The sequence below is a fragment of the Ambystoma mexicanum genome, chromosome 11 (genome assembly GCF_040938575.1).
Source record: "Ambystoma mexicanum isolate Mex_15411 chromosome 11, UKY_AmexF1_1, whole genome shotgun sequence".
NCBI classification, from domain to species: Eukaryota; Metazoa; Chordata; class Amphibia; order Caudata; family Ambystomatidae; genus Ambystoma; species Ambystoma mexicanum.
The window spans coordinates 59509833-59536684 of NC_090934.1; the positions used below are offsets into that span (position 1 = coordinate 59509833).

Below are 26852 nucleotides of genomic sequence, written 5' to 3' on the forward strand. Positions count from 1 at the left end.
TAAAGCACAGATTGCCGACATTGAAAACCATTCTAACAGCACACATTTCGGGGATATAAACGAGGAATTCGTTATTTTGCAGCTGAACAATGTAGGGGATTTTTCAATTGTCACACTTTGTAGAGAGTTCATTTAAGTAATTAGTGGATGGACAAGAATGTTTTTTTAAATTTGCCGCTCACCACGAGTTGCTTAAATTGATGATTATGAGATCTGTACCCCATGGAAAAAGCTCAATTCTCTGGGACCACGGTATTCCTACCTCATTGTGCACTGAGACTTGCTGCTTTACGTAGGAGCGAGTTTGAATATGCATTATTTTTACATTTATCATTGAATAAAATACTAGCAGTTTTGCTCTTATTTTTAACATGATCAGGCTTTTGACATTACTGCAAAGGAAATAAGTCTTTGCACAGTAAACCCCTGATTAGACATAGCCACTTTCGTTGTATTGCGTCATCTTATATCCAGGAGCAGAAAAAAATTGCACTTTCATATAGATGAGAACAGCCCTGCAGGCAATAAATCGGCCCATGATTGAATACTATAGTAACAGATTTTTTGCAATTCCTGTACTCCAGTAGGCATGCATTTTCACAAGCAAAGTAAGGATACTGTGTCCGTTCTACTTGAAGACTTATAAACTAGCATGGTGGACTTTTGATGGATGCATGAAAGGCTGGATGAGTGGCAGTGTTATTTGCAAATGGTTAAACCAGCAGAATAAGAGTTATGCAAAATCTATATACAGACAGGCTAGCTGCTAAATTACACTACACCTTTGGCTTGTTAACAAATTAAACCAAGTGTTAAAATGTGGACTCCGCATTCTTAAGGGAAAATGGACAGGCAAGTAAGAAATGGTGTGCTGTGTGCAGGTGTACAACTGGGCACAGAAGGAGATTGAATGACTAGTAATTCACAAAAATGTTACCCAGTACTAAACATTGTATTACAAGTCATAATACATTTAATGTTTGAAAGTAGAAAATTGAATTTACATCTGTAAAGGGTACAAAATATAGTATATTTTACCCCAAAATGTCAGTTTCAGGCCCGAAATATTTTTTACCATTCTCCCCACCTCTGACCTTTCATAAGTGTTCAAAATTTCACATCTCTTTTCTACACATGGTTAATGTTTTTTTTCCACAGAATCAGGCAAACAGCACCACTGTGCCTTAGTAGTCCAAGCTCTCAGCCATTTTAGGCGACAAAGTACAACACGAGGAGCCACTTTTCATCACAGCCAATTCATAAAAATACTGCTGCATGTGTACTCTGGAGGGAAACTATGCAGAGCTAACTAGCCCCATTTCCTCAGGACCCACTTCATCCAGTCATGGCTTTTGGCAAGGAACAAACACCTTCCGAAGGAGGGGCATCTGGGCATAAAGTGCTGTTTTCTCTAAAGCCAAGCAGGACGTCTACACCAATTGCGCTGGATTGAATCTAAATTCAGTTTATATTTCCAGATTATGTGTCCAGTGCTGCACCCTCGAGGATAAATAAAACCTGACTGTACTTCACAAGACCAATAAAACCGGACTGACAAGATCAATCTTTCAACGGGAAGAGACACCACTTACATATGCCAAAGCAACCAAGTTTTGCAGCGGGCACTGTAGTAATAATCATGCCAGGAGGCGCCTTTATTCAGAATACCATGGCCATTGTACAACAGGGAGGATAAGTGAAAGGGGCTGTTAATTTGCACAAGTGAAGAAACCAACAGAGCACCTTCAGACAGCCAATTTAAGAGGAATTAGGTTGCCTAAAGTAACCAAGCCTGCGCCTCATTGAGAAAGCTTATGCTCACCTGTCGTTTGGGGGGCTTGAGCTCATCTCGGGGGACAATATCGATGAGGAAGTCGAACTGATCAAACTTGGTGATGGCCATAGCAATGTCATTCCTCTGGACATTACGAAAAAACAAAACCAACAAATGTTAGATCAACAGTCAGCTCAAGACATCCATTTAACGCATGCTGTGGTTACCTGAAACGTCCTTACAGACAACTCAAAACAGTTCTAAAAAGAGCCGCACATGATAATCTGGACCACATCAGACCAATACATCGCCCCATGAAACATTGCTTGAAATTGACCTTCCTCAAAACAATCACTGATCTCGAATGACCAGCCAGCCTCTCACTCTGTTCACCCCCTCGGCAGGCATGCGTCTAAATTAATACATCTATTACACAGTTTAATGCAATCAAGACCCTGGGAACCAGTTGTGTATCCTTCGATTTGCTTCTAGTGACACTGTTGGGGGCGTTTTCCGAAAGTCTGACTGGCAGTAAGAATTTAGTAAGCTATCCCAGTGGTTTGTAGATCACCAACTCTTACTAACAGTCTGTACTAGCTACAGACCTTGGTAGTGTGGCAGAGCAGTCAGGCTTATCAAGAGGAAGATGCGAGCTGTAGGTAAGTACTCCTAATCTTAGGCACAGCAAAGAATCACAGACAGGTATGTTTATATAAAACATTTACACCGGAATCACTTTAAATACTTCGGACGGTAATAGTTCAACACTTAGTGATACTAGATCGCACACTAAAAGGGCACTCACTTTTTGTGTTTGTTCGCAGTTACAATTGTAGCAACGTTAGAAAGGGAAAAGGAACAAGTTACTTACCTGTAACTATTGTTCAACATGGGTCTGCCACTGATTCACAGGTTGTGGGGCAGAATTACGCCACATGCTCATGAATAAAGAATACACAGCAGTACAACACTGCACAACTACAGGCAGTGGCATGGCTCAACAGAAGCAAATTATCTTGCCTCCAAAACAGGATCACCTTCAAGCGACCCTGGACTCCTCTGGAATCCAGACAGTAGACTCTAGTGAAGGTGTGCATCTTCCTCCATGTAGCAGCCCTGCAGATGTCCAGCAGTGGCACACCAGACAGGAACGCCCTAGTTGCAGCGATCGCTCTGGTCAAATGAGCTCTCGAACGGGCAGGCAACGGTCGGTTCGCCAACCTGTGACAATGGGTGATGCAGCCGGAGAGCCACTTGGAAATGGAAGCCTTGGCGAGTGCTTTCCCTTGGTTCACAGGGCCATAGTTGTGACGTCTCTGGGAAACTCTTGGTGCGGTACATGTAGAGCATCAGTGCTCTAGCTACATCTAGCAAGTGCAAGGTCCTCTCGGCCGGCAACAAAGGCTTTGGAAAAAAACAAAACAGTTAACACCAAGGGCTCGTTTAGATGAAAGTCCAACAGCACCTTGAGCATGAAGGAGAGGTGTGTCCGCAGCACCACCCTCGTGTCGTGAAATGTCAAATAAGGTGGCTTACAGGACAGGGCCTGAATCTCGCCCACTCGTCGTGCAGACGTGATGGCCATCAGGAACACAGTCTTCCACGATAAGAACTTCAGCGGAACTGTCTGCATAGGTTCGAATGGGGGGGGGGGGGGGGGAAGAGGGGTGGCCCATGAGCCTAGTCAGCACCACATTGGAGTTTGCACGCTGGGGCTGGAGTCTTCACCGGTGGGAACAAGTCCTTTAAACTCCTTAACCAGACGGTGTGACCATAACTACGACCGTCCCAGAAATCTGGTGTAGCAGGAAATAGCCACCAGATGAACTTTGATGGAAGCATGGGCCAGTCCTGCCTTGGCCAAATGACAGCAAATATGGTAGCACCTGCGGAGCCGTGACCCGCAGAGAGTCCATCTTCTGTGCATGGCACCAAAACGGCAAACCACTTCCATTTATGTATGTAGCATTTAAGAGTGGATGATGCCCTGGCCTTGGCAAGCACCTCCTTGCAATCTGCTGGATGCCGTAAACCCCCAAACTCTGTAGGAAGCAGGCCTTCAGGTTCAGCGATCCCGGGTTGTGGGGCAGAATTCCGCCTCCTTCTCTGGCCAGAAGATCTGGGACCACCGGAAGCTTGATTGGAGGGGACACCGACATGTCGAGAAGGTCCGGGTACCATATCTGCCTCGGCCACGCCGGTCCGACTAGGATCATCCTGCACCGGGACAGTCTGAGTTGATTGACTAGTCAAAGAGGTAACGGCAATGGAGGGAGCGAATACAGAAAAAGGCCGTCCCAGGGGAATGAGAATGCGCCGCCCCCCCCCCCAATGCTTCCAGGCTGGGGAAACCTGCTGGCAAACCTCCAACACCTGGCGCTCGTCGCTGTCACAAATGGGGATTGCCTAATCTGCCGAAAAGGTGATCCACATCGTCTATCCGAAGCTCCCACTCGTGGCAAGAAAGCAGGTCCCTGAGGGGTAAGTCAACAGTGTTCTTCACTCCTGCCAAATGAAACGGGATGAGGAACATCCCATGAGCGACGGCCCAGTGCCATAGGTCCTGCGCTTCCCTGAAGAGCGCCGGGGGATCTGGTGCCCCACGATTCCTGATGTAAAACATTGTGGTGGTGTTGTCTGGGAAGACCTGCACCACCTGGCCCTAAAGGGACGGAAGGAAAGACTTGAGGGCCCAAAACACTGCCCACAGTCACAACACATTATGTGCAACGTTTCCACCTCCGGTAGCCACAGGCCTTTTGCGTGAAGACTTCCGGTGTGAGCTCCCCACCCTTCCAGGGAGCCGTCTGCCGTGACAGTCACCTGGTGCGGTGGGGTCTGGAAATACATGCCTCCGGAAAGATGTGCACGAACCCCCCCACCATTGTATCGCTCGACAGAATCTCTCGAGTGTGATCTTGTCCTCGAAGCTCTCTGACACTTATCCAACGGGCGTCGAGGAACTCCTGTAGTGGACAAAGCTGCAGCCTGCACAGCCGAATGAGGTGCATGCATGACATGCCAAGCAGATTTGATGGACTTCACCCTTGCAATCTTCAGGGCCAACAGTCGTACTTTGCCTAAAATGGCCGCTATCCTCTCCTCTGGAGACGCCAGGCATGACACAGTGTTAAACGGAATCCCAGCATCAGCGCGTCATGCGATTGAATCAAGCAGGACTTTGCATAGTTCACCGAGAACCCTAGCTCCGTCAGCAGGTGCACAGTCTTCGCCATGTGGTCGACAGATATCCTTCGAGCCGGCCCGGATGAGCCAGTCGTCCACGTAAGGGTAGACGTGAATCCCTCGTAGCCGCAGCTGCGCCGCCTCCGGAGCCAGGCACTTGGTGAAGTCCCTTGGCACCAACTTCAATACGGAGGGAAGGGCCTTGAATTGGTAGTGCTTCCCTTGCAACACGAGGCGCAGGAACACCATGCCCCTTGTGAATGGGGATGTGTAAGTAAAAGTCCAACGACGACAGGAAGTCCCCCTCTTCCAGCTTTCCGAGCCCATCCAGAGTTTTTGGGACCTGATGCATTTGTTCAGTCGACGAAGGTCGAGAATGGGCCTCCAGCCCCCAGTCTTCTTTGACGAGAAAGTACCTCGAGTAGACTACGGAGCCTCTTGGTGACATGCGGCATCGCTCCTTTCCTTCGCACAGCCCGCACCTATAGCAACAGCTGCGGGACGTGGTTTTCCTGCCGAGCCATCCGTTGAAATTCCAGGGTGTCCGTGGGCGAGAGCGTCCAGCACCCAACAGTCAGTGGAGATGGACTTCCACACGCTGATGAAGTTCGCCAGCCGGCCTCCCATGGCAGGGGGCCGACTCCATGGCCGGTTCAATCCTGTTTAGACGTCGACAGGCCACCCTTGGGACCCTGGCAGCAACATCGTTCTCCGAAGGTCTTGGAGTGGCCCCTGTTGGTCTCTTTGGCTGAAGAGCGGGAGGGTTGGCAGTAAGGAGCCCCCCCGCCATACCCCTTGGAGGATGCTTGGGACTTGCTGCCTGAGGTCCAAAAGGACAGCTTCCGTTGCTGAAGAGTGCCCAAAGCACTCGCTCTCTGTGTCTGTCTTTATGGCTTGGAGAGACTCCTCCACAGACTTGCCGAACAAGTTGTCCCTGTCGAAGGGCAGGTCCAGCACCTTCGACTGAATGTCCTGCCGAAAGTTGGTGGCCTTGAGCCAGCCACTACAACTGAGGCCAACGCTGCTGTCCATCTGGCGAAACGTATCAGTGATGTCCATGGCCACTTATGGCATTGTCAGACGCCACATCACCTTCCTGCACAATCTCCAACGCATCCAAAGTCGTCGGGAAGGAAGTCCAGGATGGGAGCGATCTTGGCGGCCTGGATTGTAGTCGCTGCCGGATAGATGACCCGTCGTCCCATGGCATCTAGCTTCTTGCCCTTGCTGTCCGGTGGGCGTGGCAGCTGCTGAGGCAGAACCACCCGAGGTCTTCTTCCTGGCTGCCGTGGACACTACCGAATCCGCAGAAGGCTGGGCCCGGCACCCTGTACTTCAAGGCGAGCCCTCTTCGCCCGAGCCGTGGGAGGGTTCTTCATGAGTGCTAAATCCTTGTCCCAAATGTCATCCAGAAGTGAAGATGGTCTTCCTGATCGCCTCTCTGCGCTGATCTAGGAAGCTCTCCTCCATCCAGAGCGAGCCAAAAAGGTTGACGCTCTGGAGATAATCGAATGGAACGAGGCAATCTCATTCCGACGGCGAAGATCTGGGCAGTGGTGACGGGAGGTCCCCTAAACCACTGTGGTCGCTGTGTCCGGATCCGTCTCATCCGGGGGGGGGGGGGTTAGAAGGATGGTGAGGAGGTGGAGGATGCACACTCTTCTTGGTTGGGGGTTCCCCCATGGGGGTGTCTGCCGTCACGGGCAAGGCTGCCGGGCAATAGTCATCCTTATCTGGATCTCCGATAGCAGCGTATACAGTGCCGAAAGTATGTCCACCAAGAGGTTTCTAGGAGGTACCTGAGGTGGGGGTGGCAGCTGAGGTTCCAGGACAGTTGTCCCCTTCACCTTAGGGCCCGCTTAATTTGCTTCCCACCTCGTGGATGGTTTGCAGACCGGTGAGCTGCGCTCAGAGGAGATATCTGTACCCTGGAGGGCCACCGCACCCCACCCCCTTCTTTGCTTCCAGCGGTGAGGGTCTCGGGGAGATGATGAGCATCTTCTCTGGGGTCTTGTCTATGGCCCGGAATGCAGCCTCCATCCTGGGAGGCAGGGACACCCTAGCTATATATTGGGGGGGTGGGGGGGAGGGGTTCGCATCCTGCGGGGCTGTCTCGGCAGCCCTCGCCAGAGACAACAAAGCCCTCAAAGGCCTACGGTGGGTGCACCTGGCCCTTCACGTCAGGGCCTGAGCCTTGTCCTGCTTGGCCTTCTCCTGCGAGACGGGCACCCCTCAAAGGACTTGTCTGCTCAACCTTCTTGGAACCTGGAGAGGCAGCTGCTGGGACCCACCCAGAGCAGGTGCCTTGGCCTGTAGCCACTCGTTCAGCCGTCTGTGCCGATCCTTCATCATGCAAGGGGCTATCTGCTGGCAAAACATGCAATCCTCTGTGCGCCGGGTACCACAGCTGGAGCAAATCCTGAACAGGGGAGTTGAATCCTTTTCCTCCAACATGGTCCAGGCGGCGTAGGCCTGAGAATCTTCCGGAAGCCTCCACAAAGAAAATCGACCCTTGAGGGGCGTAGAAGAATCCAAAATGCGTCCGTAAATCAGAAGGTTGATCGATGGAGCACAAGGCCTGCTTGACCGGAAAAAAAAAACAAAAAAACAAAAAGAGTAAGCCGGCAACAAAAACCCCCCCGCTAAATCACAGTAAAAGCTTGAGAGCTAAACACGAGGACTCAACACTTGAATGTGCTGTAAAAATCTGAAGATGGCTGCCAGAGGAGGTGCTAAGGTAGAGGGCAGTCATTGGCTAGTGGCAGTATGAACCAGAGCTCAGTGATTGGATATTAGGAGAAAGACAGTTCAGAAATTAAACTTATTTTTTCTTTGCCGAGGATTCCCAGCCCGACGGGGAATATTCATGATCATGTGAATCCATGCCAGACCCCATGCTGGAGAAAGTAATTAAAGCATCAAGTTAACTAACAAAGTAGACCAAGAAACGGACTCGCAAGGGGACACAAGCAGCAACTTGGGTCAGCTTTAAGAGGGAGTTGCCTTGGACACCTACAGGTGCACGCCAACGCTCTTGAGCGACTGCTCGGAATCGGGTAAGCAATACCCCCTCCCTCCCCCCACAGTACCTTGAGTTTGAAGAAAGTGTTCATGTTGGCTCCTCTAAGATGTGTCAGCTCTGGATCCAACCTCCGGATTCCTTGGTCTGGTGACGAAAGGCAGGACAATGGACGGTGTCATCCAGCAGTCTGGAGGGGGATCTGTGTCACGACGTTCAGCAACTTCTTGATCGCACTGCCTTTTGGTGCCTTTTCAGCAGCACCAACAAAGGACACGGAACACCCGGTCAATATAGTTCGCTTCCTGCAGCCCCACACTCTGGTGAGGGGGTCTGGACAAGTTGGATCGGATCTCTGTAGTGTCCTTGCAGGCTCAGCACAAATTTTGGACGGATTCAGCCTTTCTACGATTATACACTCAAAATGGGCAGCAGCTCTCCTGGTATTGGGGTTCTGCAGCTCTGGAAACTCCTAGGACCCTCAGGAGATGGCTTGTTACAAAGTTAGTCTTGGGACTAGTTGTTCCAACCAGCCTAAGGGAAGGAGCCTTTTCGGAGCTCCTATGTCACATAGAAAACTAGGCCAGGACAGCAGTGTTAGCTTCACGGTCTTGCAAAGGGTCTGCAGGCGTCTCTGGTTACTTCCGTTTCCAGTGGTCGAATTGCTTTACAAAACAGAAGCCTCACCCTTTATACAGTTCCAGCACACACTCCTCTGCAATCTCTCCGACAGGGGATTGGGGGGACAGAAGTCTCCTCCCCCACTTCCTGCTTGCCCAGACCAGACATCTGGAGCCTAGGCAGGGATACCTACTGGTTCCTGCCAAAGAAAAAATAAAAAAATAAAAAAAAAAAAAAAATAAAAAAAAAAAAAAAGAATAGACAGACCTCCCCTCACCTCCTCCCAGAATGGTGGTACGAGGGCTAACAAAGAACAACCACGCTAGTAATGGCGAAAAAAGGAGGGAGACCTGAAGTTGGTATTTGGGTGTCCCTATTGTGCAGTTCTGAGGCTATGGACATAGCCTGACATATTAAAAAAATAGTTGGTAGAACAAGTTCCACAGCTACCAGCCATAACTAGGTGATCGTCTATGTGACTAAAAAGTCATAGAAACAGAGAGAAGGGGATAACAAAGTATCCCTTTGCACTCCAAAAGGTGGTGTGTGCCAATCTATCGGACTATAAAGTTTTGGGAGAGACAAGTATCTTTATCCTTCCTTAAGAACTGTAATTAACTTCCGGAATTAGAAGAAAAAAAACGAAACACGTTTTTAAAGGTAGGGCCAAGGTGTCCCCAGCAATACTGCCCATAAGGAACTGCGTGCTACAGTTATAAGAGCTATGAAGCGGACAGACTCCATAGTATAGGTAGAATATAAAGAATAGAGTTCCAAAAGATAGCGCCCATGATGCGTCGCGCCTGTACACAATGAATGAGTGGAAAAAGGCTCCTCTCATTCAGGATTAATAGAAAAAGGTCCAGAAGTCCAACAAAAAGTGCTGGGGCATCTCACTTGGAGAGTGGCTAAAGCACAATGATAAATCTCCCCAACAGACACTACACGAAACAAAAATAATCGTTATTCGTGCTGCTTAACTTGCCAGCAAAGCAGTTCTCTGATGTTAGATGGCCTACATTGCATATGAATCTTTCTTACGCTTTAGTGGAAATGGAGCCATTAATTTAACATCAATTTACCAGCTGGTATTGGTTTTAAGAGTCACATGCAATGCATAGTCTACCATGCAGTAAGTGGTCCGAGGTACCCATTGTTGGCAACAAATTTTGTACCCAGCGTACGTGGTCAGAAAAAACATTGCTGCATACACTGTATGTACTTCTCAAAATGATCCTGAAAGTCATCAGAATCAGATTTTTTTTTCAGCCTGAATTAAGCTTGGCACCATGAACTGTGCTGTCGAAAAAAGATACCAACACATCTTTTAAAAGCAGACTTTGTATGCGTCGTAAATGGCCAAATTAGTTTACTGTGTGTAGGAGTGGAGGAGCGAGATCCATTACCGCAAGTGAAATGTATTTGATCAGGATTTGTACCGCGCACCGCCACCAACAGAATTGGTCCCCAGGCGCTCTAGCAGAGGTTACAACAAAAAAAAAAGGAGGGGTGAGGGGGCGGGGGGTTAAGTGGGAGTAGGAAGTGACAGCTGTGGTGTCCTGTTCACAGCTTCAGTTCGGTTTTCACTGTGCGTGGAATTTGTGTGCGATTATCGATCGATGTGGGTCCTCGTGCTGTTGGTGCGAGTTGTATTTGTTGCGCTGTGGTGAATTATGTGCGGTTTGCTGTGTGGGTTTTTGAGAGAGATGTATGGGGACAGTTGAGTTTTTGGTTAGTGGGTTTTCTCTTGCCACTTAGTCTTTGCATTTCTTTGATTTACACCTCTTATTGTCCTATGGGGTTGTTATTGTAGTTTGTCCACACAGTTGACAGGTGTGATGGTATGGCAGTTTCCCTCTGAGCTATTTCGGAGGGTTGTGTACCAGGGAGATGGCACGCTAAACAGAATAGGGACAAGGAGAAGCTGGAGCCCGCTAACGAGAGCGTGATATAGGTCAACTATAAATCACCATTTGGGAAACCATGAAGAAACCTTGGAATTCGGATGTTTGAAGGCCTTGGAGAGTTACTGAATGAGTGAACGGGCTCTTTGTAACACAATATGAAAACAATTTTGGTGGCAGCGTGTAGCGTGAAGGATAGGCGATTTACCAGACCTGATGAAGACCAGCAATGCAAGGTCGAAACACGTGTTGGCACAAACACGATCACCACAATGGAATAAGAACTTCGAATTGTGAACAGGACAATTTGAGATAATTTCTGAACCACCAATGGGCTATGCGCAGTGGACAGACCATCAAGTTGTTCGTCTGTTTCAGGATAAGACTCATGAGGGAATTGTAGTCTGTTGTGGTAGTCCTTGCAGCAACTAGGTTATACTTAATCAGAAACTAATAATTGAGTGGTATGCACAGGAGTTTAGCCCCCCCGCCCCCCGAAAGAGACATTGTATTGGCTGAGGACACTAAAGGCATTTATACATTCTATTGTTATGAGCATTTATGTTTTGAAGCCCCTCCCCAGGGTTGAAAAATGTTCAGCAGTACAATAATTGATCCGCAATGCGATTTTGTGCACCCAGCACTTATTCTGTGATGAAACACAAGTGCCAAACCACTTGAGCTAACTTGCATAACTGTGGGGAGTGTGCTACTTCCCACTTGTTGACATGAATTTCACAGCGGTGCTGTCCATTCTTAGGACAGGCCTGTTAACCCAAACTCCTGAACTGTGGCTTGGACTGGAAACCCCCTGATGTTTCCACTGGTTCTGTATGATTTACAGATTGTGGGAGAGGGGGGGGGGGCAAGGAGGGGGAGAGGGAGTTTCAACAACCCTCTGGAGAGGACTGTGCAATCATTAAGCAAGGCGTGTCCAACATGCAGCCCTGCGGCCACAGCAGTTTTCTCTGGCCCACAATCATTGTATTACTAAGTAAACTTTGGCCCGAGAAGAATCCCAATAGCTGGTGAAGGCACAAGGGTTGGCAACCAGTCACTTCCAAACCATGTCACAGAAATGACATTGTGGAGCAGCTAATAAAGAGTGGGTGATAAATGAATCTGTTACATGTGGAAAGAGGATGTCAGGCAGCACTTGGCAGTGTCCTGTAATTTAACCGTAGTGAGTATGGATGGTACTATACGTAACTGTGGCAGGTGCTGAAGCGCGCATATGAAAGCTTCTAGGCATGTATGAACATACTACGTATGAGGCCATGTAATGATTGAAACTGTCACAGGATGTTTAGATATTTAGGGCTACACTTAACAAATAAATGAGGCAGCTGCACCTCTGATGAATATTAACCGTTATAAGAGTTAATAACTGGCATTCGATGGCATTCACTGTTGCACTTGGGATATGAGGGCAGCAGCTACATATGTGATAATCCTTTGATAAAAACTGCATACTATCCATGAACACGCTCCCTAACTGGCCTGACCCGCCCTACACACAGTATACCCTCCGAGGGTGCTGGCCATATGACCATGGATCATCAAGGCTAAGCCTTCCAGCAGGATAACCACCCTTACACACAAAAGGTTATTCCTGCAGGCGTTTTGTCTGTGTAAATGACACCTGACAATGCACGTCTAGCTCCCGCCGCCTCAGGCCTTTGCCCATGCCGGCATTGTCCGATCTGGTCTGTGCCAGAGCGATCAAATGGCCTTGACCCAGTTATCCCAGTCAGCAAAAGGGCTCACGGTGAGTTTTTGGTGCCCATGTGCAGTCCAGTTAGAAATTAACATGGATTATCCACAACCAACAGGGGAAATGGTTAGCCAAATCCACTAGTGGTTAGTCCACTTAAAGGAAAGAAAATTTATAAAAACACTGAAGGTGGGGAAATGGATCAGAATAGGGGAGAGAAAGCAAGACAAGCCTAGACATTCCCGGAGAAAAAAAAAAAAAAAAAACTGGAATTTAAAATCAAATTTGCAAAACCATTTTATTGTCACTTCCTGTGAGGTCATGGGCATCTAAGACCAGTTGCCTGTATGTGCTTAGATCAGCAGTCTTCAAACTGGGGGGCCTAAGGGCCTGAAGGATGTACGTTGGAGAGGGGGGGGGGGAGAATTAAAAAAGGGATTAAGATGCTGCTTTTAAGAGAAAATAAGTAATATTTTTACTCAAGCAGGGGTTTGCTCGGTATGAAAGCTTGAAATGGCTTAGAGTCCCATGATTTTTATAGGCCTCCATCTAGTGGTTGGTGCCGGGTTACATCTTGTATTTGTTTTCAAAATTAATAAAAAGGTAGCAACAGGGGCGTATCCCACATACTATCCCCATCTTGCGTGTATAGGTACCCATGGATCCCCACGCATAGACATCCTCCGATTGTTTTGCCCCCTACCATTAGTTTGTACACAAAACGTGAAGAGTGAATTTACTTGGTGTCATATGACCCAGAGGGGCATAGTCATGTAAAAAGGAGAGGGCAGCCAAGTAAAGAGAAGCTTTAACAAGATCCACAGTTGGGCTGGCTTACATCGTGATAGGCAATGGGATTCCAGGGGAGTGTAAGGAGGAACAGCAGAAGCATGGGACTGAGGTTCCAGGGCAGAGTAAGAAGAAACCGCGGAAGCAAGGGGGACATGGGACTGAGGTAGAGTACAGAGGAGCAGCACAGGAAAAAGCTGGCGAGTAAACAGCGATACATTTGGGCAAGTACTAGGGAGCAAGACCACCAATAGCTTTGCAGACTAGGGGGAATGGAGCACTTAGGCATGGAGTGACAACAGAAAAAGGTGGAGAGTAGCTGGGAAGGTTGTGAGTGTGTGTAGCAAGGTTTACGGTCTAGAGCGATGGAGTAGAGGGGCAAGGACAAGGAGTAGAGGGGCAAGGACAAGGAGTAGAGGGGCAAGGACAAGGAGTAGAGGGGCAAGGACAAGGAGTAGAGGGGCAAGGACAAGGAGTAGAGGGGCAAGGACAAGGAGTAGAGGGGCAAGGACAAGGAGTAGAGGGGCAAGGACAAGGAGTAGAGGGGCAAGGACAAGGAGTAGAGGGGCAAGGACAAGGAGTTGGCTCAAGTAGTTGTCAAGTTTGCTGAGCACAAAGCAGTCCTTAATAACACATTATCCAAATGTTGAGAAGGTTAATACAAGTGGCTGTGATACTGAATTGTTGGAGGTCGCCCTCAAAGAACACAGTTTGCAAGCCCTGGCTAAGGGATTATGGTCAGTCAGGAACGAGGGGAGGGATGGCATTGGAAGCCAGGAGAAAGCTTCCATTTTTGAAGAGTTCAGCTTGAGGCAGCAGTGAGCCATCCAGTGAGACAGTTGGCAATCTGTACTATGACGGCTCAGTGAAGGAAAGAAAAGAAAATATGCCAAAGAGGTGATTGTTAAAGCTAAAGGTATGACAAGTCTTCCAAGGGCAGAGGTATAGAGGGTGAAGTGCAGAGGTTCAAGCACTTATTTGTGGAGTACCGACAGGTTAGCGGGGTCGGAGGGTTGCAAGTTCTGCGATCAAGATGAGCACATTTGCAAATCCTAAGGGCCTGGAGAGTGACGACAGTCGTCAAGTGTTAAAGCAGCAAAGAAGTCCAAAAGGATTGATATAGAAATGTTTAGAGCAGTGAGCATTAAAGAGTGTTTACTACAGAAGCCAGATTGAAGTGGATCTCCAAGCCTATACCGTTTGAAGAAGGACCTTTAGATAGTGGCTAAGTAGGGATCTGGGTGATAGTTCCCTCAGACAATTGGGTTGGGTCCGCAGTGGATTTCTACAATAGTGGTAGTACAGTGGCAAACTTGAAGAAGCAGGAAAGAGACCAGCAGGGGACCAAAAGAGCATGTGAACAAAGACAGACCATTTGGAGAGCAAACTGGTCGATACAAGTTCAAGATGAGTTGGTGCTGCAAAGAATGGGTGCTAATGTGGTAGGTGAGGTCAAGGACAAGCAGGTGAGCGTAGAACAAGTAGGGGGCAGGGTGGAGGACAGAAGAACGGTCGGAGAGGCGAGTGCCATTTTAGAGATTTTAGAAGGGAGGCAGCAATGAATATTTGATTGCAAAGAGTGAGAAAAGTTTGAAGGGTAGATGAACATTTGCAGGGGTGACTAAAGGGGGGTTTAGATTAGGTAGAGTCCAGTGCAGAGGTGATGGCTGCAATGGAAAGTCTGAAGGCTAGCAGTAAACTGTGGGGGTTCACGAGTTGCACTAGAGTGTAAGTCCTGGCTCAGGTTGAGTTATGGACACTGGATATGGCAGTGCACTCGACCATAAGCTAGTGCTCATGACTTTATTCAGGCTTTGTCGGAGCCCCTTGGAAAGTCAGCAAGTCCCAGTCTTGTGCATTTCATTCAAGTGTTGTCATGAAAGCTTCAGTGTTTGAGAGTTGGATTAGAGTGAAATTACCACTTTCTTTTCGTAACATAAAATGCAATAGATAATAGTTTCTGAAAATGCAGGTCTGCTAATCGTAATAAATGCTCCATGCAAAAAAAAGAGTGCAAACATGCACCTCTGATGATTACAAACACCCTCAGCACCAGCCATGAAATGGTTAAAGGCAGGTTTAAAAGTTGCATGTGCATTTCTGACGGCTGCTGGGACAATGTTTCTCAGAGGTGGCGCCAACCATGGCCATGCACGGGAAGGTATTCCGTCTGGTTTGACTCCCTTTGGATTCTGGGACTTTAGCTTTTGTGACCCATTTGAAATTTAGCCAAACTACAGTTCCCAGAATTCCAAGCCAAAAATAAAGGACATGATGGCTTTCTTCTGCACCACCTTTCCAAAACTAATACTTGCTACCAAGGCATACTAGTAAATCCATGAATATAACCAATGCCTGGTTGCAGCACAGGGACTACTAAAAGCAAATTATTCTACAGCCACAGCAATTTGATTTGGACACTAGTGTCAGCTCTGTGATCAGAACTCAGCTATAGCAGTACAGGCATGTGTTGGTGTCTGGTCTAGGCAGTACTGACAAAGCCACTAGTCCCTTTGAAGCAAGCAATATAAGTGGGGAAAGTGACCAGGAGTGTGGTGGACTGAGAGAAGGCTTCCACCATCTTGGTTTGGTGGGGCTCTTCATCTCGTTCTGCTCACCCCCCCCTAGCCCCCCCCCCCACCATTTGCTATGTGATGCCAGAAAGCAAAGGGCACTTGTCACAACAACCTAGATCAGGCCCCTTACTGCAGGCTTTCTTTGGATCAACCACTGTGACAGTTTGCCTTTATAAAAATAGAAATGATCTCATTAATCTGTGGACTCTTGAAAGGATTCACTGGACTTTTGTTGGGGGTACAGCCTGTTAAGAAGTCCTCAGCCATAAAAGGCAAGGGATTAAGACATGACAGCATTACTGAGAAGGGGGCCGGAGGCGTGGACGACATGCCTCTACTGGCTGTGTACTGAACCAGGATCCCTCTTACTGGAGGTTCCAGACAAGCACCCTCTAGACTAGCTCTGGGCAAGGATTCCAGCATTGAACTGCTGGTGTGCTACACAGACGCAAACAAACATTGCCTACCTGTCCCAAGTTTTTTGTGCAACACAGCGTAGCTCCTTGGACCGGACGATGGGTTGGATCCAGTCCATCACCTTACCAATTGCTGAATCATAGCCCGGAAAGCTCCTGGAAACCTGGCTGAACGCAGTTGACCCCCCTCAACGACAGGACCAACAGGTACAGAGAAGTGGCCCTGTCCAACATTTTGAAACCATAGTGACTTAAGACTTCTCAACATTTTCGGAAAAAAAAAGAAAAGTCTCTTGCGTAATCACCCCTACTGATCAACTTCAAGAGTCTTTTCACACCAAGTTTTGCATTCCCAATTTGTTATAGAACCTTCAGTGGAGACTTATTTCGGACCGACTGCACTAAAGCAGTTTGGGTTGCTACTGTGACAGCTCTCGCCCCCAAATTAAGATGTAGCCTGCCCTCAACTTGCTCTATCAAAAGAGGCGAAGGAGGTATGTGTGTGCCCGTTTCACCTTTGTATTTGGGATCACCACTGGTTTAGTATTAGTGTGGGGCAGAGTAAGTTGTTTAGCAACTGCTCAAACCTGTACTCCTGTAGCATGGTAGTCATTTTGTCACTCAGTCAATTTCAGATGGAGCTATCCCTTAGGATCCTGCATGTTGACATGGACGTTTTCCAGTTTCAAAACATTACCATCTGTTGACCACACCATGCAAAGACAATATGTCCAACAATGTCCCTTTATGGTCCCTGAACTTGCAACCTTTCTGGAGACTGAGGTCAGTAAATGTTTTGGTGCAGCCAATTTTTAGGCACTGATATGATTTGATACGAGTTATTTATAACGCGCTTCATACCGAAAGGTTTCTAAGCGCAGACCCAGGGATCGACCCTGTGTTGGCTCTGTCTTGCTTCCAAGTGAGCACGTTGCAATTGAGCTATCCTCCCGAGACGACTAAAGGGACAAACCGTGTTTGCCTTTATTGCAGAGGTGATTTAGCCTCCGATTCACCCATAGTGGGATATTTCTGTAACCTTTGTATCTGATTTGCTTTATTTTTAGTTGCACCTTCTTCGTCTGAGGTGAACCTTTTGAGGAGGCTTGTAGGAAAAATCTGGTTTACTGACTAGCAAAATGGCTCAGCCTTTTATTAGTCAGAAGCAAGCCTCCAGGTACTCCAACGCCATTCCACCAGCCTGAAGTGCTCCAACTCGGCGGGGCTCCGCACAGATAACGAAATCATGGGATGATCAGACCCCTCCTATTGCCTTTAGCATCTGGACACAACTTGTAGCATGATTCAACCCACGTAGTTTCATCATAGTCTGTTGGAAGAGACCAGTTGCACATAGTCTATCCACAGATTGTACGACTGCAACCGGTCCACACCTAAAATAAATATTTCCATAGGACTAAGGCTCTGAAGAGCAGAGAAATTCAATGCACAACCTTTTTTTCAGCATGACACCTGGCATTCATTCGCATATGGTTTATGCTGTGCCCTATAGCCCTTTAACAGGTTTTCAAAGCCACAACTCATCTTAGTGAACGAATGGTGGAAATAAACAATTTGAATGTGGTCTGTGCTTACATGTTTGTTTATTATTTGATAATGCGCACAAAACCCAGGGGTAGCCGGGCGCAGCAGGTACAAGGTTAAGCTTGGGTTACATTCAGAGTATAAAAGACATAGCAATACAATACATGCATGTCAATACAGGAGGTTGGAATGAGAAACTAACATGTTACAGTATTGAGAATGTGTACAAAGGTAACAAGGGTGGGAGCAGAATCGTCTTAGACTAGGTTGCAGAAGTATCATGGCTGTTAGGTACCATGAAAATTATTTGTCGTTGGACCAGAGCCAGTTTTTTACCTTACTTCTGAAGTTAAAGTAGGGTAAGTTAGCTCTCGGCACAATGGTCAATGCGTTCCAGGCCTGGGCAGCTCTGACAGGGAAGCTTGCACCGCCCGCTTTGGAACGTCTAAATCTGGGATTTTCAAGCAAAAAGTGGCTGGTGGCCCTGGTGTGGTGGCTAGATGATTTTCTGGTCAGTCTGGCCGAGATGTAAGGGGGGGGGGGGGGGGCTGTGTTGTTGAGCCCTTTGTGGGTGAGCGATAGCGTCTTGAGCAGGACGGTCGCTGATTCTAAGCCAATGGTGGTCTTTCCTGATGTTGGAGATATGTGCTCTGCGGGGTATGTCAAGGGCTGCTCTAAGAGCGTTATTTTGAAGGATTTGCATTTTATTTATAATGGTTATATTGGCTCCTGCATAGAGGGCATTGCAATAGTCCAATTTGGACATTACTAACACGTTGGCTAGCATGATGCAGTTAGTTTTAGAGAGGTAGGGTCTACAGGTCCTGATTAATTTACAGGTATACACTGTGGAGGATGCCAGGGTGTTAACTTATTTTTTAAGAGATAGAGTGGAATCGAGGTAAAAGCCTAGAGTTTTTACCTCAGTAGCCACCTTGATTGTGTTACCATCTACGTTGAAATTGCGATAGTTGGGACTCTGTTTTTTTTAGGTTGGAGTCGGAACCCAAGATCAGCATCTCAGTTTTGTCGTCATTTAGACAGAGGCCGTGGGAGGCCATCCACGCCTGAATGAGGAGGTCAATTTTGTTTACTAGCGCTGTGTCTTCGTCAAAGTTGCCTGAAAGTGGTATGAGAATCCGCGTATCTTCTGCATAATTAGTAAAGGTTACCCCTAACCGGTCAAGTTTGTCGAAGAGAGGCTTAGTAAAGATATTATACATTCTCGGGGAGACACAGCCTTGTGGGACACCACAAGTGATCTGGATTGGGTCTGCTGCCGCTACAGGGGAGAACACTCATCGTACGGTTAGCTAGGAAGGATTGTACCAATGCTATAGCTTCACTTGAGAAATGGGCGGCAGAAGCTAAGTGATTGCATAATACTGCATGATCCACCAGGTCAAAGGCTGCTGATCGGTCAAGGAGGAAGAGCATAGCTGTACTACCTTTATCCTTCAACTCATCGATTTGTGTCTTGAGGTCGATAAGGGCCGTTTCAGTACCGTGCAGTGGTCTGAAGCCCGATTGCCGTGAACCTAATAGTTGGTGTGACTCCAAGTAGTTTTGGAGGTAGGCTACTCCATCGATGATTTTAAGGAGAAATGGGACCGTAGTAATGGTCTGTAGTTCGTGGGGATTGCTGGGTCAAGTGTCTGTTTTTTAAATAGGGGCAGTACACAAGATTCTTTGAGGTTTGTAGGTACAGTACTTGTGTTAAGAGGCGTTGATGGGTTTTGAGATGAAGGGTGCTAAATCTCTGGCTGCATCCTTGATGATTTGCGCAGGGCAGCTGTCGCCTTGGCAGTTTGATGGTTTAAGGGATAGAGTGACCTTTTCTGTTTCCTGTATGGAAATATTAGTAAACCTGAAGGGTTTAAAGTTGCTTTGGGTGGATGTGCTGGGTATCTCTTTCAGGGGGATGGGGCGAGTTCCGCTAGGGCTCAAGGAGGCTTTTTTCTTAGCAATTTTAGATTGAAGGGTTGTGATTTTATTTGCTAGGGCATTTTGGATGCTGGTGCACCAAGATTTGTCCTTGGGGACATTGTCTGTAGGGGCAATTGGGTTTTCCAATTCACAGAGAATGGTAAAGAGCTCTTTGGAGTTCCAGTTGGCTTTACTGATTCTATCATTGAATGAGTCTTTTTTGGTTTGAATTATTTCCTTCTTATATTTGTTGGCAAGTGTGGTTTTGTTATCAGCAGAAGGAGTATGCCTCCAGATGGATTGGAGTTTGCTTTTTTGGATACGCATTTCTTTGAGATGGGGGGTGAACCAGGAATTAAGATGAGTTTCACGTTTACTTTCATGGAGTTTGATAGGGGCAATCAAGTCTAGAGTTTTGGCCATGGAGTTGTTGAAGGACTCAACTAGCTCGCTAGGGTTAGATTCATTGGAGCTAGCTGTGAGAGCTGGTAGGAGAAGTGGGAGTAGTTTATCAGCTGCGATTTCTTTTTTGCTTCTCGTTGGCACGGGGGGTGCTATTTTATTCTTGTTAGGTTTGGGAGGCTCAACGCTGGCTGTGAACCATATAAAATAGTGGTCCGTTCATATTTGAGGTAGAATACTAGAGATAGTGATGTTGCAGTTGTGGTTGGCTATCCAGTCTAATGTGCGTCCTTGTGTGTAGGAGCTAGGACATTTTGGGTAATGTTATGATTGACTAGAATGGATTGGATCGATTGGGCTCGTTTGTCTTCAGCGTCATTAAAGCCCAGGTTAAAGTCACCTAGTAAAAGGAGCTGGGTGGAGTCTTTAATGCTGTTGGTGAGGAGGCTGGATAGGTCTTCCTCAAAGTTGCCTAGTGGGTCTGGTGGTCTGTACACTAAAAGTATCGTTAGTGTGCTATTGTTTGAGATCGGTATTTTAGCTGATAGAAGTTTGCACAATGTGATTACAGGGTGTGGGGTGAGTCTAGCAGCTAGCTGCGTTTTGGTTATGATGGCCAGACCGCCTACTCTAGTGTTAGGTCATGATCAAAAATGTCTTGAGGAACACAGACGGCTGGTACAAAAATTGCAGCAAACGAAGTGATATACTCCAGACCACTAGATGGCAGAACATCTACATAACAAGGGTGTTTATCACAAACGTTCAGAGGGAATGGATGTGGTGTGTGTAATTTAACAATAGTGGCTCATCTTGCAAGGTTTAAAGAGCGCAGAAAGGTTTGAGACACTACAATGCAGACGGATGACGGGACCATGTACTCAACATGAAGCCTGTAACGAAAAGCCTATCAACAGTCTGCCCTTTTTGGGCACATCTGTACAAAGTATTCAGAGTAGGGCTGGACGATATGGACCAAAAGCCATAGCGCGATATTTTTGGGATGAATGGCGTTATACCATCTATATCTCGATATTGTTTATGTGGGTGAAATGCAGTTGTAAGCAGTCAACTACTTGTGTGATGTCAAGAACACATTTATAAGACATTGATCAAAATAAAGTGCAACTACAGGGTTCCTGTTTGAGAATTTACAGCTGTGTAAATATAAAAATGTAAATAAAAAAATTCTAGTATGTGCAATGTACATATATCTCGATATTGTCTCCTAGAACGATTGAAAATATATTGATAAAACTCGATATATATCGCCCAGCACTAATTCAGAGAGGAGATAAAACCTTGTGCTCTAGCCTTCTTGTAAATTCCACCATTTTAGAGCTGTGCTTGGCTAACCGTTTCAGAGCTGCATAATTGTTCACTTTGCTGTACGCATGATGACACGAAGAACAAGAGGTAACCACAGCTAGTTGGCTAGAGGAGCAACCTAATGTTGCTCAATCTGCTGGGTTGCGAGGATGATCTTGCACAAGCCAATTCAACTGTTAGTGAGGAGCACAATACACAAACATCAGCAGGATATCCATCAAGGAGCAACAGACACATGGAAAGAGTCACTTTAAAATCAGCACCCCGACTACAACAGTGACTGCCAACATCTGCATTTGTTGGTACCTGCAAGGTCCGTCGCTTGTTGTCCTCTGTGTGAATCCAGGCCCGTAATGTCAGCTCCGTGATAAAAATTTGAGCGGCTTTCGCAAACAGCACTGGAGCTTCTGCACTGATCATCTGCAGAGGCAGGGAACCAAGTAACAGCACTAAGTGGTGCGCCCACCACCAGATCCGAAACTATGTTATCACCACTGAACGGCATCCACCCGCATTCCCAGAGCTTGCTCCAGTTTCCCTTGACTGTACACACAACTGTCAAGATTGTAGGATGGCCCTTTAGACAAAAAAGCTGGTCAATACTATTCCAGTTACAATTGGCCTTCCCTCCCCCCCCCGCACCCCTCCACCCTTCCGCAACAGCCACTAACAAATATCAGATGCCTGCTGTCAAGAGCCCAATATAGTCTTGTTTACGGAGCAGAGTGATGTGGTGGGGGCACCTACAGACGGTAGCAGGATGCTGCTGCGGACAATCGCCCAATTTATCTGGATCCAACTGACTGGAGACTAACGTCTCACCCACCAAAGCAGCACAAGATATAGGAAGAGGACTGCTGTTCCATCAGTCAAAATATTTAAGAAATCACAATTTACCTTCACGTCTTCGTCCAGTTTCATGATTTTCTTAATACGGGCAAGTGGGAGCTCCTGCACTCTGAAATCCTTCTGAAAAACAGACAATATGTTGCAGATTGAATACATTTGTGCAGTGGAGTACAGAGCAGACTATAGCATGGCATGCAGACTAACATTACACAAAGCGCCCCCCCCCCCCCCCAGCTCATTACTAAATAAGCTGTTGAGCAAGTCGACTTGAACAAACTGACAACCTTTAAAGAGGCTTTTGGGAGAAGTGAGCAGAGAGGAAAAAAATGGTTGGGGAGAGGTTTGGGGGGCATTCAATGGGGAAATGTTGAGGCTGAAGGATATACTACAGGCCTCACTAAGACAGTGGAGAACTTTCATCTTAACTCAACACCGGGCATAGGTATTGTTTCATGGGAGTTGGGCCTCCAGGGATGGGCTTTTGCGCATGGTTTTCTCCTTGGAAGACAAGAGGTCTAGAGTAGACTGTCTACTCTGGCCCCATCATGATGAAATACATTGGTGTTTCAAATAGGTCACGTTTGACCTCTTACACCAACGAGTTTCCAACCAACTCTACCCCCTGTCCAGGAGTCTCTGTAAAGGCCTCAGTCAGTGGACGACTCAAACTGGCATCTGTTAAACTTTACCCATATTGTCCCTACAGCTATCAGTCCATTGCTACCTTATAGCGCCAACCTCTCTGACAGAATCACCACCAACACCTCCTCCAGATCTATCAGAGCACATCTCTCTACTATACGTGCCCACCTTCAAAAGGTCAAAAGCAGGTTTCAACACCTAGCCCCCCAAAACTGGAAGGCCCTCCCCCCATGGCACCCAGAAGTGAAAAATCTTACTCCGTCTTCCGCAAAATGCTGAAAACTAAACTGTTCAATTAAGAAGGTCTTTATGGCATCTGCTTCATATGCTGTTCTTCTGTAACCACAGAACACGCATATCCCTTCTACTTCTATTTTGTACGCATTGCTGTTATAACTATGTAAACCTGTACAAGTATCTTTCCTGCAACAGCGCCACGATGCCCCAGGGCCAATGTGCGCCTTATAAATTCAAATAGAATGCAGTGGTGCCCGGCCATGGCCCTCTAAGACAGGACTTGCAGGTTAACCCCTGCATAGCTTGAGGACCAATTGGGACCTTTCTACAGTGACTCGTTACAAAAACCTGCTTGATGAGATGAGTGCCTGTAACGTCCTGTTCAGAGGGTCTTTGAAAATGTCTGACCCAAGTCACTGGAACCCTCAAACCCGCGAGCCAGGTTTTCCCCACAGATTACCTGTCCCATGATGCTCAGAGTCAGTCGTCAAGGGTCGAGATACCGTCTTGTCCATAGGCGCCAGCTACCACCATTTACTTGCATTGAGCATAAAGCGCCAATAAAAAATATCCATCTTACTGGGACATAGGCAGTCCACCGGGAGGCCTCAATACCTGAGGACATAGTCTACACCCTAAATAGTGGTAACTGGAATGTATCCACAGTAAATTACAGAAACCTGCATAGTAAGGGTAGGCTACCCTTTTCAGAGCTGTCCATTACAGCAGGTGATCTTACTGTGCAGGTAGGAATCCACTTCATGGAATACCAGTCACTTTGGGGCTCGTCAAACTATTGTTCAGTAATATAGCACCTCATGACAGACTATTTGGGTGCGTTTTGAAAGCCAAATCTGGGTGGGTTTTGTAATTCAAATTCAGGGTGTTTCCCCCATTACTTTGGCCCTCAATTGTATCTGCGAGCCCAGTGACCGTTCCATACCACTGCATTTACATATTTTCTCCTACTGCCTCCTCTCTTAACTTGCCCATGGGCGCCTTCTGTTTCTAACCCCATAAACCCCCCCCCCCCCACCCCAAATCTACTGTAACTGCTTCTCTATCAACTAGCATTCCCTTCTCACCAGGTCTAGCAGTAGAAATTCAAAAAGGATATCTTGGCTTCCAACCGAGGTCTCCCCATCGCTGATACCTATTCCAGCATATCTCCCAAACAAACCCTCCTCGACATTCTTTTTCGCTACTTCGCCTTATCTATGGACGCCTCAGTTGATCTGTGCTGTCCTGTGGTCTCCTCTCCAATTAATGGTGGCACAGGCTGGGAAGTCCTCATCGATTAACGTCTACCTGAATGACACTGTCATGGTGCAAGGTCCTCAGGCTAATCTCTTTGATGGATGGTTCCCCTGCCTCATCAACTTCCCCCTCATCTCCAGCTGTCCCCTACCCTCCACCCTTGGCTAGCTTGCCCTCCTCGTCTTCGGCTCATCTTAAGCTCCCTCCAAACCTCTGCAGGGCGTACCCCTGATTTGTACCTCTCCCCGGAATGTTAAGGCTGACAACCTTTATCTTGCCACGCTCAACTCGCACTCGGCTGTCAAACACTCCTCTGACATCTGCCACCTCCTAGAACTTGACCTTTGTCTTACCGAGACTAGGTTCACTGCCAGCTCTGTCACAAGTTTTGACTCTCTCCCCTCCCTAACTCCGCCCCCAGATCCAACCGGCCTGGAGGGGGTGTAGCCCTGATCTTCCCGGAGTGGATTCCTGCCTCAATCATCCCCACTCGGACTTACTCTTTCAATTGCCTTGTTTGCAGGATCTCTCTCTCCTAGCCACTATCACTGTTGCTACTCTCTACCACCCCCCCCCCCTGGTCAAATGACCTCTCTCCGAGTGGGCAGACCTCTCCTCCCTCCTGGCCTTAACCACTCAACAACTCCTCCTTGGTGACCTCAACATCCATCTTGATTCTCCCTGTTCCTCATCTGCGCTCTTTCGTGACCTCTGCGATTCACTCTCCATCTCTATCCTCCCCTCGGGCCCTACTCAACTCATTCTGCCAGTCACACACTGGATATCTTGATCTTCTCCAGCCTCACACTCTACTCACCACTCCTCGCTCCTGGAGTGATCACTTCCTCCTCGCCTCTCGTCTTTTACCTCTTTAGGCCCCCACGTCTACCCCAAGATTGCCACCCACCTTCTCGGACATCCGGCCCATGAAGCGTGTGAATCGAGGCTTTCGCCGTCACCTTCTCCCCCTCCTCCACCACCTCAGGCCGACTTACACCCTGACACAGCCCTGTCCCTGCTCTATTCCTCGATTTCTGCTACTCTTGAGGTTCTTGCCCCCGTCATGAGGATCTGTTTCAAGTCCAAAGCCAAGTGTAATTCCTGGTATGACTGACTTAGATACACTTAAACGTGTAGGGCGGCTGAGAGGAAACGGAGGGCTTCCTTCTAATCCTCTGACAAACTGGCCTGTCGCCTGCTCCAAAGGCAATACTGTCTCGCTGTATGCTCCAAGAAGAGAGGCCACAATCAAGCCTGCGTCTCTGCAGCATCCAACAACTCTGCTGAACTCTAAGCAAGGACCTGGCCAACCCTGCTGCAGTCTCGACCCCTCCTCTCGCCTTGCAGGCTCTTTGCAACGCCCTTGCCTCTCACTATAATTCAAGTCCGATCTATGAAAGCCTCATCAAAACAGGTCCATCCCTGTTCCTCTAAAACCATTAAAGGACCACATGGATACCCTTGCTCCGGCCCTGACAGATAACTATTTGTTTGCCTCTGGATCTTTCCCCTTCCCTCTCAAGCACTCCCTTGTGCATCCTCTCAAGAAACCTTCAGCCGATCCCTCCTGTCCGGTTAACTATTGCCCAATTGCCATTACTCCCTTCGAGAATAATTCTGGAAAAGCTGGCCATCGCTCAACTTAATTTTCATTCCGACTCTGTTGGCTCTCTCCACGACCACCAATCTTGTTTGAGCTGCCAGAAGCACAGAAACTGCTTTCCTGAACATCCGTGAAGACCTGCTCTCCAACCTGGACGCCAACATTCCCTCTGTCCTCATCCTACTTCATCTCTCTTCTGCTTTCGACACGGTCAACCATACCATCCTGCTCAATTGTCTGACAACCTGGGTATCACCGATCAGGCTCTGGTCTGGCTTACCTCTTTTTCTGATCGACCTTCCCAGGTACAAATTGGGTCATTCCTTTCCTCCATCTCCCTCTCTACCTGCAGTGTTCCCAAAGGGTCTAACCTCTCGCCCTGGCTGTTCAACCAATACCTGGCTACTCTCGCCTACTGCATTTCCATTTTCTGCTCAACCTTCCAGGGCTATGCTGATGACACCCAGCTCATTTTCAGGCTTCCCTCGGCCACCACCTCTCCCTTCCCTAATCTCGGATTGCCTAATAGCCATTCAAAATTGGTGTGTTGACAATCTGTCTAAACGCCAACAAGACTCATTGGCACAGCTTCACCATCCTTGTTCTTCACTCTCTGGCCCGCCTCCCTTGGTTCTCCTATCCCTACCAGCTAGGCCAAGAATCTCAGGGTCATCCGACTGCACACTTTCCTTCTCTGCCCACATCTCTGATGTCTCTAAAAAGTCAAACTTCCTACTGCACATCCTCAGGGGTACTCCGCCTTTCCTCTCCTTCCCCCAGAACCTCACCGTCTCCCAAACTCTGGTTCTCTCTAGGCTGGACTACTGTAACAGCCTCTTTCTAAATCTACGCGCCTCCACTCTCCGCCCTTTACAACGAATCCAGAAAAGGACTGCAAGACTTGTCCTTGGCCTCAAGCCGTGGGATCTTATCTCTTCAGCTCTGAAATCCCTCATTGGCTCCCAGTAGACAGACGCAAGGATTACATTTAAAACCCTCTGCATTGTCCACAAGGCTTTTTGAGGCCTGGGTGCAAATACCTCGAACTATACCTATGTAAATC

General features: G+C 47.7%; 1 protein-coding gene across 8 annotated transcripts in view; it reads right to left on the reverse strand.

Annotated features, from left to right (window-relative positions):
* Positions 1 to 26852, reverse strand: part of NFYC (nuclear transcription factor Y subunit gamma) — a 149877-nt gene that overhangs the window by 39769 nt on the left and 83256 nt on the right. For all 8 annotated transcript variants that reach the window (XM_069622549.1, XM_069622545.1, XM_069622552.1 and 5 more), the window contains 3 exons: positions 22099 to 22170; positions 21508 to 21621; positions 1823 to 1918 (listed from right to left, as the gene is read on the reverse strand). In XM_069622549.1, coding sequence (XP_069478650.1) covers positions 1823 to 1918; positions 21508 to 21621; positions 22099 to 22170 — 282 coding nt within the window. The remainder of the gene's footprint in view (positions 1 to 1822; positions 1919 to 21507; positions 21622 to 22098; positions 22171 to 26852) is intronic.